The 12,322-nt window shown below is 46.3% G+C and overlaps 1 protein-coding gene across 7 annotated transcripts in view; it reads right to left on the reverse strand.

Moving 5' to 3' along the window:
* Positions 1–12,322, reverse strand: part of LOC104334451 (uncharacterized) — a 209,001-nt gene that overhangs the window by 43,656 nt on the left and 153,023 nt on the right. For all 7 annotated transcript variants that reach the window (XR_012763680.1, XM_075418364.1, XM_075418365.1 and 4 more), the window contains 8 exons: positions 10,589–10,726; positions 8,467–8,589; positions 7,770–7,892; positions 6,689–6,847; positions 3,973–4,104; positions 1,850–1,978; positions 1,374–1,502; positions 414–548 (listed from right to left, as the gene is read on the reverse strand). Coding sequence is in view for 6 of the 7 variants with exons in the window: in XM_075418364.1 (XP_075274479.1) it covers positions 414–548; positions 1,374–1,502; positions 1,850–1,978; positions 3,973–4,104; positions 6,689–6,847; positions 7,770–7,892; positions 8,467–8,589; positions 10,589–10,726 (1,068 nt within the window). In the remaining variant the exon portion in view is untranslated. The remainder of the gene's footprint in view (positions 1–413; positions 549–1,373; positions 1,503–1,849; positions 1,979–3,972; positions 4,105–6,688; positions 6,848–7,769; positions 7,893–8,466; positions 8,590–10,588; positions 10,727–12,322) is intronic.

Here is a 12,322-nt window from a genome sequence, read left to right on the forward strand (position 1 = left end):
AAGTTGAATTCAAAGGCCTGCAAATCTGAAGGAAAAGTAGCATTACTGAAACCGTTCACAAATAACCCTGCTGCCATAAAACACAGCTTTTGCCATTTATTTACTGTCTGTGCAGAAAAAGGAACGAACAAAAGTGAAAACTCCCACAATCTTCATTATTTAGGGCTGTGTTAGCATTTGGTTTCTAGGTTTCTGTTGTCGTTTGATCAGGCTAAAACTCCTGCATTCCCCTTGATGTCCCCGTGATATCAGGCACTCATGGAGTTTGCTGTATGAAGAACCACTGACAAAATAATTAGTAGAATATGAATAAATTAGTAGCAGCAGCAGTCAAAGCAAATAGGGGGAAGAATGAGAAATGACGCTAGGGCAAAGGAAGAAGCAGACGTAGGGACTCTGGCTTTCTGTTCTACCTTTCTGACACATTTTGCCGTGATAACCAGGCTTGCAGGTGCACGTCCCGTTCCTCGCGTCGCATTCCAGCGTCTGCTCTTTCACGCACCGACACTCCTCCGAGCAGCCAGCGCCGAAGGCCCACCTGGGACAGGCTGCAGCCAGATGAAAAGGAATCATTAGCTCTGTAATTATGCAGGAGTTATTTGAAACTGCACACCGCTGCAGAATACAACCGCTGCAAAAAGCAAAACGTTCATTTTACTCTCAGCAAATACATCCACATTCCTATGACAGTGCCTATTAATGTGTGGGTGTGTAAAATATAGTTTACATGATCGCTATATTAAGTAATTCATTTCATTTCAAGCAACATGTGGTGAATTCAAGAACTAGAAACGTTTCAAACGAAACTTAGTTAAGTTTCTGAATGAAAAAATATTTGGATACGCTCCAAGACAAAAGCTTTCACGAAAAAAAAATCGTATAGCTATTTTTCAGTCTTGCATAGATCTTACAAACAAAATTTGTAAGTGCAAAGACCATCTAGTTTGTAACATTTTTGATTTGATTCTTTTCATTCCCACTTAACATTTCACCCTCACCCTGCCCTAGTCAGCCCCGCTCCTCCACTCCCACTCCAACCGCATCGGCAGCCGCTAACTAGCTCCAACTAGACTCCAACCTCACCAAGAACCCTCATGTTAACCTACCTGTCCCAACCCAGCTCTACCTATAGTCCTCACCTTTGAGCATCAGTAAATCTCAGCCCTTATGTCAAAAATCTAATTGCTAGAGGAAAAGATTTATGACATTTCTGGGGTTTCCTGGCACGCATCAAAAGTCATCTCCTACCACTACTCCCAGCTCCTCGCAGAACCCAAAGCCTTGCTCATTTTATACGTGATGTGGAACCTTTTTAAGACCACTATGTTGTGCATGTGTTAAATAAACAGATCTGAAAAATCAGGGGGACTTACTAAGATGGCAGAAGCGCCCGTAGAGCCCGGGGTCACATAGGCAGGCTCCGTAGAGTCTGTGGCAATAGCCGTTGTTGGCACAGTTGCACGGCTTGTTACAGCTCTTTCCGAAGAGGCCTTTAGGGCAACCTTTCGAGTACACAAACACAACAGGGCATCAGCTCTGACACGAACACCAAATCCGCCCTCTTTCAGTTGGCGCTACAGAAAAGATCACGCCGACTTCGTTGCTGACCTGGGGCTCAGCGTAGCGCAACTTAGAAGGCACTGGCTTTCTCTCGCCCTTTGTCTTGCCTATTATTTAAACAAAAGTCACCACAAGGCAAGCTGCAGGGTTATCGTATGTCTCGCCCAACGGAGACTGTTCTCATCTGGGCCCCTAAGATTTACCACGCATCATTACATCTAGATCAAAACATGGGGAAAGACGTGGTGAGGTTTTGGGCACGCAGCACCCCACAGCGAGGGAGCCCTACCGTCCTCGCAGAGCTCGCCATGCACGCCGGGCGGGCACCGGCACTGCCCCGTCGCTGGGTCGCAGGAGCCGCCGTTCCGGCACTCGCAAACGCTGGCACAGCCTCTGCCGTACGTCCCGAGGGAGCAAGCTGTGGACAAAGCAGGGAAGATGAATGGGCCAAGACATCCTTTTCCTCTGCTAGAAACGAAGTACCACGTGATGTATCCAAATTCTCCCCAGCACTTCCTACCCTTCACGCAATGCGTGAGGCTGAAAAACATCGCCTCTAAAGTACAAACCTTGAAAACCAGAGAACAGTTTTCAATATTTGGAGATAACTATTTGAAACACCTTTTTTTTGTTCCTCCCAAATACTATTATAAAAAAAAAACCAACCCACATTGTGTTTTTCTAATATAGTCTCTTAAATTCCCGGGATGATCGTGGCAGAATTAGATCCACAACAGCACGGAATTCCTTCCTAAAGCTCTCACCGCTTCCGCACGAGACAAACTGTGAAATGAAGCCTTGCTCCACTGTCTGCAGCCTGAGCTAGCTGAGTAAATACAGTTGCCGGAGTCACCCGACTTCACTGACATTTTATCAATGTACATTAAGAAACTTGACTTTTCACATCAATTTTCATCCAGCTTCTTTGGTGCATTATTACAGAAATTCAGTTCCAGCTTTCTCAACTGTTTAGCATACCCTAAGCCCATGAACTATGCTGTGTATTAAGAAAGTGAGAGAAAGGAGTGAGAGAGATCACATATGACTAATTCATACAGATTATATATTGTATTTATCATTGTCAATGCCTACTTCACCAGACTGCAGGTTTGGCTCAATAACAGAGTCCCAAAGTTCTTTAAATTCCAGAAGCAAATTCCACCAGATTACATGCACGAATATCTATTGTAAATATAGAACAAAAATGTTCTTATTAATTACGATGTGAACTAAAGAATTTGGATCCTCTCTTGAAATGTTTATAACTTATCCTAAACCACTAGTGCACCATGAATAGAAGTAAGAACATCCTAACTTGATAGCCTGAACTGTCCTGAGTAGACTAGAAATTATCATTTTAATCCTCTTCATACCTATTCTCTCTACTGTCCCCAGTGTTTATAAACCAAACCCACGATCAGTCTCCCAAAATAACAACGGGCAGACTCCTGGTTTCAATCATTTTCTGTTTTTTCTATATCTCTGTCCTTGTGATGATGCCTCCTAAACAATCTTGACAGCCATTAACCTGAAGATTGCTGTCTGCCGACGCTAAGTAATAATTCTTTATCAACTCCTTGTGTCATCAGTGATAGCACAGACTTTGGGTATGATGGGCCATCGTGCCATACGCCGTGGAGGGACTCATCTCAAACACGCAGGAGACTGCTATGTGAAAGGATAAGTTTTGCCAAACCGCAGATGAAGTACAGTGCATGGTACATCAAGAAATCACCACTCTATCTTCCCAGTTGGTTTTGACACATACTTCTGAATCAGAAGGATCTCCTGCCAAGAAGCAGGAATCAGGAGAGTAAAAAGCTATTACAAAAGGCACTGACTGACTTGGCAAGAGAATTCTGAAAAATACAGTTTCCAGTATTCAAAAATGACCATGCCAAAAAAATTACGTTAATAATAAAAAGAATGATAAGAAAAAAAACAGGCCCATGTTTACCAACACAAGGAGGGAGGGGAAAAAAGGCAATGTCTTGGGATGCTATAAAGGAAAAATTAAGTTCAGCATCTATGTCCACCCAGATTGTTTACACCACCTGCCAGGACAGACTTCCGACAGTCAGTGAGGCAAGCTGTGCAGCAAAGCACGGCAGGCAAACCTGGGGTCTTCTCTGCAGCAGAGTGAATAGCATTGAACCCCAGCACAAACACTTCGGCAGGGGCACTGCACTGCACTGGAAGGCAGAGACCTCGCTGTTTGAGGGTTCGTACCGTATGCTGCAGCATCCCCTACACTTTCTATTTAATGTGCCACATTACAATAAAATTCTGATTTGCTTATGACACAGCTGTGCTCCTTGGAGAGCTTTACAGATTCAAAGCACAACCGGTTATTCCTATTTCCCAGCCACCCTGTAGGACAAAGCCCCCACCCTGCAGCCACACCATACTCACTCTCGTTACAGAGAACGCCGGTCCACCCAGGGGAGCAAACGCAGCCGCTGTGGTCACTGTTACACCTCCCTCCGTTCAGACAATCCTCGCAGGTCAAGCTACAGTCATTGCCAAAAGTGTTATCAAGGCAAACTGAAATGGAAAAATATACAGAAGGCTTGGTGAGCATCCAGACAAAAGACTTCCACAAGCTCTTACCGATCGTTCCAGATGCCCGACTGCAAAATGGAACCTGCACAACATTGATAGTCTGAAACAACCAGCATTAGCGTTAATGCTGGCAGCATTGCAAAAGTCACTGAGTTGTCCCAAAAGATGGACCCAAACGGAGATTCACAAATTTCTCGTCAAACTGTAGAGTCTAAATAAAAAGATTGGTGGGACTTCATCTGGAATTTGCTCCCTTAAATGCTGTAAGTCCCCAAAGAGCACTTAAAACTACTTTTTAAGAGTAAATATTTTGCCTTCAGAAAAAGTGAATTTGCACCTAATGCTTGATGATATTGTATATAATTAAAAGTATTTCTTGGGAGAGAATCTCATTTTCTGCTTGCTAGGCTCGCCTTTTTGTTATTCTGTTGCAGTAGGTGGATGCGGTGCTATTTAAGCATAGTCAAGTGATGTTTTCTACAGCATAGTTCAAGCGTTGTTCTAGGAAAACAAAGCATAATACACATTTATCACTTCCTTTTTTCTTAATGGATATGAAAAATAAAGGGTTAGTCTACATAGACAAATGAAGAAATATGAAACTGCATTCCTCCCTCACCTACCCCACCCTCCTTTTCTCTCTTGCACCCGAATACAAGCGCAGACACCCGCACCCTCCTGTTCTCTCTGTGGGGTCTATTGAGAAAGGCACAGAGCGTAAATGTTATTCTCTGCTAAAACATCTCGGTGACATTAGGATCCTACCCACACAGATGGTTTATTGCCTTCGAGGCTTTATGGCTGTGGCTGGAGGCTTTTTGGAAGGGGATTTTGAACAACACCTGAAAGCGAGCTGGCAGATTATTTCAGCTAAGAGTAAGTCAGCAGGCTGGTTGCTTTTCACCAGCAATTTTCTATGTGAGGCCAGATTTCCCCTAGGTCTCAGCACCCAACTGTTCCATTTTCTGCAGCTGAACAAACGCCCAAGCTTTCAGAGACATTCAGAATCCCAGTGCTCCTTCTTGGAACGGGTTACAAATTCATACTTCAGGAGAAGAATACAGATTACCATTAAAAAGATCATGCTTCTACATTAAAAAGGCATTCAGTCTATAGAAAATAGTTAATTACTTACACCAGCTTATTGTTTAAAGCTGTATTTTTATAATATAGATAGCAGCACAAAAATACATCTGAAAGTGTAAGGAATAAATCAAAATTTGAGAGGCATAAGAACTACTAAACCACTCGAAGTTGCATTATCCCATTGCTTTTTCCTACAAACCATCATGTGCTGTGAAGCCTCAGCTTTAGAAAAAGTGCAGATGCTCAGCTATGACTGATAATACCCAAATTTATGTGGCTAAACATAAATAAAACATGCAAAAACTGGTCAATAAATATTTCATTGTGGTTTCTAGGCCTGATAATTTTGCCTGTGGTTATCTCATTTATCAGTTTCCCAAATGGTTATCAGCGTTGTTGAGTCCAGCTGGATGCTATGTGATTTGGGAGGTCTTAACAATTTTGTTCATAAAAATAAGTTAATTTTTTATTAAAGCCAAGACCAGTTCCTGATTTTTTCCTGTAGGGCCCAGTCCTCAGAAGAGTAATTAGAGCTCATATAAAAGTCACAGGATGTACATAATAAAAATAAGAAATCGCCTTCCTCTCTGGTGGCCCACCAGCACGTACTGCACCCATCAGAAATAAAGCACAGGGTTTCAATCCGTCTCATTCTGTAAGTGGAGAAGTCTCCACCTTCAGCTGGGAAAGACTGAAGTCGTGCAAAGTCCAGGCGGGGGGCAATGCTGCTTTGCCCCCAGCTCCTTTGACTGAGTGTGCTCCCGTGCTCTCCTTGGCCAGCCTGAGCTCCACGTGGACGGGTCCGTGCGCTTCCCAGAGAAGATGCCCAAAGCATCAAAAGGGACCTGTATCACCAGAGGGCTGTTTTATTCCACAAACAAGAACATACATATCTTATGCAAAAATCCCTGTAATTATTATAAAAGGGCTTGGAAACAGGCACACATGACCCCACCCCCCCTTCCTAGCTCCTGGAGAAGGGGAATATTTCCCAAGGGCTTGTTCTCAGCAGAGCAGCTCTGGTGGGTTTTGTGCACTGCAGTAGCCCACGCAGCCCCTTCGCCCCTGGGATGGGCTCTCTCTGTCTGTTGCCTCCAGGGCTTTGAGCAGACACCCTGTTTTTCCAAGAAGCCTCCCATCCCTTGCTTGCTGTGCCGCTCACTTTTCCCACGCCTCCCTCCGCATCCCTCCTCTCTGCATCCAGGCAGCAGCAGCCACGACCGGGGAGCCTCCTTGTTCCCCAGACTGTCCCATTCGGGATGGGACATGCGGCGATGCCCCATTTGGGATGGGACACGTGGCAACACCTTTTCCCTGCTGGCGGAGGACAGGCGGAAAGCAGGATTAATGCTCACCCCTCCTCTGCTCCTCTTCATGGCTTAAACCCTGCCAGTCCAGCATCACTCTTGCTCCAAATCCTCTTTCCAAGATGATTTCCCCCATTTGCTGCATTAGCTAAAAGCGACACTCGTTCACTTACCGACCCTGTGCACCAGGGTAAGCTCTCCTCGCTGGTCTTCATCCTCGTAGAGGGAACCAAGCGCGTAGTGAAGGAGCTGGGGGGGACCTCTGAACTGCAGCCCTGGAGCCCCGGCGAACCCCGCTGCCTCCTCTGTATTGGCCTCCTCCCCGCCTAGGGCTGACACACACACACACGGGCCATCAGCACCCGGCCCCGAGTCTCCCCCTGCACCACCTTCCTATCATTTACATCTTTTATTTTTTTTGTTATGCTGGTACACCCCTGTGCAGCCTGCACAGCAGTCACAGCAGCTTCATTTTCTCATTTGTATTTATAAACAGAGTTTCTGCTATCCAAAAAAGAGAAAAGGAGGGGGAAAAAAAAGAAATCTTTCCATTTCCATTCTCCTGGAAAAAAAGTCTAGTCCTGGAGAGTCCAAAAAAATTAAATGAGGAGTTAAATTTTCCCCACTTAAAGTCTGAGATTATTTTTAGTTAATGAAGGTCATTACTCTAGCTCATTTTGGAGATGACAAACACAGAGTGAGGCTGGTTGTCCAATTTGTTTTCAAACCAAACCTAAAATTTGAGCCTTAAAATGAAGTGAAATCAGTTGGCTTTCTTTTTGGAATTGATTAAAATATCAAACTCTTCCCAAGGTTTAGCAGGTGCTAAATCTGGTTACAAAAAGAAGTTGCTAGTTGAAACTCTGTACTGGTTATACTGGCAGAAATCCAGAATCATGCCACTGAGATTGGTGGAAAACTTGTCTTGGTTCATCAAAGCAGAATGTGGCTACCTTTCTACCACAGGATGTTAAACTTCATCAAACAGTGCAAGAAAACTGTGAGTATAGTATTTATTTCTAAAACATGAGGCTCAGGTTTTCAAACATCTCCAGGAGATTTTAGTGCTCATCTCCCATTAATCTCTGGCAAAACCCCTTGCTTACGGATGAAACTGGGATCCACGTGTTGCGCATAGCTCTACCTTGGCTCATTCAGAGATGGCTCAAGCTGGGCTCCCAAATCCCAGGACGTGTGAAAATCTCAGTTAAATTCACATTTAAATCAGGCCTTGAAGACATAGACACAACTTACCGATGCAGGACCATCTGTCAACACCAAGCCTGTAACCCTCCTTGCACGCACATTCATACGACCCCAGAGAATTAACACAGAAATGGTCGCAGTTGCCATTATCAAGACGACATTCATCCACGTCTAGAAAACCAGATAATAAAAATGCCAATTAAGTGCAAGTACCTCTGCTTGGAGAGTGCATTCTGAGCCTGGCTGGCTGCAGCTGAAAAATTATTCTGCACATAAGAAAACTCAATTTTCTTAGCACTTTGGGGCTCTCTGTTTCTCACCAGTATTGAAGATATTAAAAAAATATCAGTGCAACATGGAATAGACTGTTTCACCTGTTTTAGTCTCGAGTGAAAACAGCTGCTTTAAGCTGCAAAGCTCAGTTGATCCTTTGGTTCTTTTAACGGCTCTCCTTCTGCAGAAGTAGTCTTTACCACACATCGATATACAGCGTCCATGGAGAGAGGAGGGAAAGTTCCTCGCTGCTGGCTCGTCTCCCGCAGCCCCGCTCGCCCGGGCTGGAGGCTGCGTTATTACCAAATTCCAGTCGCACAAAGTGGAAACGACACGATCGCAAAGCCTCATTAGCAAAGCTGGCTTACGGTCACTGATTCTCCTATTAGGGAAGTGCCCACCAAGCCCCGGGGTGAGCTCTGACAGCATTTCTTCTACCCACTGCTGTGCTTAGTTAGACCCAGGCACTCACCGTCGCAGGCGCAGCCGTCGGCGTTCGGCTGGAACCCCGCTTTGCAGGCACACTCGTAGCCGCCCGCGTGGTTGATGCAGAACTGGGAGCAGCAGGACTCTCCGGTCTCGCACTCGTCCAGCTCTGCAAGCAAGGGGCAGCTCATTCAGCCCTTGGGCATGGTCCAAGCTGCGGCCACAGTGTGGCTCCGTAGCTGCTGTGCTTTTCAGCACACGCTTTTCTACACCTTCCTCTCCCTTCACCCCCATTAAACACTGTCTGAGTCCTGACAGTGGCTGTCTTCCACCTCCTTCCACAGCAGCCAATACCCTCCACGTCCAGGGAGAGACATCTCTTCTGCAAGTCTTCGCTACCACGAGGCGATTTACAAAACAGACAACAACTAGCTCTCACCAGCCCACAAACACCATCTATGTAACAGTAATCTACATTTAACCATTTATACGCTCAACCTCTGTCAGTGCGAACAGTGAAACAAAGCTCTGATCCAACACCACGTTGGCTGGACATCAGCAGCCTGCTAGGTGCCAAAACAGTTTTTTGATAACTAATTGCCCATCGCCTTCTCCTGCCCTGTGCCCACCCAAAAGCTGGTATCGTCGACAGTGCTGTTCTGTTGATTAGACAGGAGAATCGCGCTGTTATCTTTTCACTGCAGGCTCGCAGCTGATCTTAGCCCTTGCAGCCTGCTGAGCGGGTCGGTGGCCATCCAAGGGCCACCTTGTCAACGCTGAGCCTGCAAAACGCTTTTGAACGTTACCCAGACGAGCAGGCGCGGATGGGAAAGGTCAGCGTCTCAATTAACCTTGGAAGGAGTACCAACATTATTAGGAAACACTGACAGGAGGAAGAGGAGAAAGAAAATGTAATTAATCAATTGAGGTGGGGAGGTCAGCACGAAAATGATTAATGCGGGTTATTTGAATGCGGAGTGTTTTCCAGAAATGTCACAAGCTGAGCTCCTCTGCAGTACATCAGACGATGCCTTGCTCTGGGGTCTAGCAACAGCCCCTTGTCTGTGTAGGAATGCAAAACGTGCATCCAACAAACAGGAGATTTTTGCCGTTACGAGCAGCTTTTCACGTCCTGAGCCTTGCCAATCCCTTCCCCTGTGCTCCCGCTCCCCTCGCTGTGGCTGCGGTAACTGCTTCCCTCTGAAATCTCTGTCAGCGGGGCACGGGCAGGAGGCTGCTCTTCCTCCTATCCCACCCCTGCGAGGCTCCGGGTCCAAACCTGCCTCCCTCCCTTTCTCTTCTTTGGGTTTTAAGCTCCAGCATCAACCGCCCTTGCAGACCTCGGTGCTTCCCTCTCCCCTGCTCCTCTCCCGTCTCCTGCACTTGGCTTTTTTTGTTGGAAGACTCTTCTCATCTGTAATGCCTCTCACATTTACCAGAGCTCCTGCTCCCTACCTCTCCTCATGTCTTACTACGCCACTCTGTGATGCCTCTTTCCTCGCCTTCCCCCCTTCTTGGCTATTCTTTAAAATTTTAATGGCATAGTGACAGAGAGCCTAAACCAGAATGAGATACAGTTTGCATAGCAAAAGCCGTAAACACAAAAAATCACATCGTAAAAATCATTTAAAACACGACAGAATTTTTAAGCTCTTCTCTCGAAATAAAAACAAATCTAACTATGGCTTTCACTTCCCAAGTGAGACTTCTCACAGCCAGAAGCGCAATCTCATCACTGAGCGAATCTGATGGAAATAGAGCAACTTCCCTAGCACAAAGTGGAGTTTGCGCAGGAAGCACTTCAGAAAAGCGGTCCTGCTGCCAGCTGAGGAAGGGAAGAAAACAAATCCAGCCAAGTGATGCTTGGGCTGGACACAATGAGATTACAGCCACGGCAACCGGCAACACACCAAAGTGTCATCTTCCATTTGGGGGGCAGAACTCCTTCCCCTCGTCAATTAATCAACCCAGCGAACACGCAGAGCGAGGCAAGCTGGAGCAGCAGCCGAGGAAGCACCAGAGGATGGTATTAATTAAAACTCGTAGGAGAAGGGCAAGGGATGGGAAGGCATTTCCTTGAGCGACAGCTCTCCCGCAGCCTCCCCTTGCAGGGGCCTGCCACACCTCCTCCTCCCTCCCGCGGAGATGCAGCATCTGCCATGAATTACCTGCGCATGTCTTGCCATCGGAGCCGAGGCGATAGCCGTCGTCGCAGGAGCAGCGCGGCCCCGCAGCCGTGTGCTCGCAGCGGTGAGAGCAGCCGCCGTTGTTGTCCTGGCAGCTATCGACAATTTCCATTTCGATGCCTTGCGGAGAAATAAATCAAAAGGATGTTAAAAAGCAAGCACAGGGGGAGAGCCACTGGAGAATAAGCCTTTCAGAAAAACGCGTCCACAAGCCAGCTGCTGTAGCACAGAATATAAACTCGGCTCCCACACACCCCCAAGAAGAGCACGTTTTGGAGTCACCAAACTCTGGATATTTGGCTCCTTGTGTCACAACAGTGGATGCTCTCAACTTTGGCAGCGTGAAGCTGGCTCACCGTTTCAGCAGTCTGCCTGCTGTGGGAGTGTCTACAGGTTTCCTGAGATTTACGTTTTGTTTGAACACAACACTGAGTCCCACCCTTGCCCCAGAGCAGGACAGGAACCATGTGAGAAACCCAGCCAGTTCACTCAAACCAGTCTGCTTATGCTTTCCAAAAAAGTAGCTTTCAGTTTTCCATGCGAACGGGAAAGCGTTGGGTTCTGAAACATCCATCGAACACAAAGGCCTTAAAACTTTCAAAGCAGAGTCCTGTTGCCGAGCCTGACACCTAACCACGAAGCAAAACAATCTACAGGTCTTGACCCTTGGGTGTCCCCTTCAAGGGGACACATGGCAGCTCCTCTGCTAAGACTTTGTCCCCCTACAATTACGGGCAGGGTGGTGGGACGACGCTGTGGACAGACCAGCCGTGGACAGTCCAGCCCACTGTCCTGCATCCAGCTGCACCGGACAGCCCTCACAACAGTTTGGCCAGGTCCAGTTGAAACCCTCATGGAGGAAAGGGAGCATCTGTCCACCTCATTCCTACCAAGGTACTTCATTAAGCGATTTGATCAGGATGAAAAGAAAATATAAGGTCGGTTATAAACTTTCTCTTGAAAGATTAGCCAGATTGTCTTGTTACAAAGCTATTTTGTGATTAATTCATTTCCCATACTATGTAGGAGAACCAAGAGACGTCCTCCCTGAAGGAACCATTGTACTTCGAGAAACACCCAGCTCAGAGCGATGGCCATCAGATCTGATACAGAAGGATGGCATTCCCCCACTGCCGTGGCTCATGGACACATCTGCACCGCTGACCCTGATTCTACCCCTTTTTGTGCCCCCAGGGAGCAACCTGCCGGCCCGACAAGGAATGCGAGTCTACCTTGCAGAGGGTATGAATTAGGAGAACGTATATTACAGGCTACATCTCATGCATGGTATGATTATTTGCACCAGGGAGAAGAAATCTAGTCTCCTCTGCAGTGTGTTAAGCTGGGATTTAGGACACCCAGTGATCAAACACAGAATCTGACTTAATACACTATCTTCATCATTTAGTGTGCCTCAGTTCTTCATCAGCAAAACTGGAACAACATCTCTTCCCCATGCCACTGGGGAAATGAAATAAACAAAGATTGGAAGTTGCTCAAACACTGGAATAATCCTGATCATAAATATATGCACAATGTTTTTGGTTTTATTGTTTGCTCTGTAATGTTGTGCCTAAGGCACAGAGAATCACCTTCCCCAGAGATCTGCTGAACATAGAGAAAAAATATCAGAAAATCACAACACATCTAAACGGTCTAAACAATTTTTTTTATCCGCGTAACAGATCATTTCATATCTATATATTAATTAAATTT

This window comes from Opisthocomus hoazin, chromosome 4 (assembly GCF_030867145.1).
Source record: "Opisthocomus hoazin isolate bOpiHoa1 chromosome 4, bOpiHoa1.hap1, whole genome shotgun sequence".
NCBI classification, from domain to species: Eukaryota; Metazoa; Chordata; class Aves; order Opisthocomiformes; family Opisthocomidae; genus Opisthocomus; species Opisthocomus hoazin.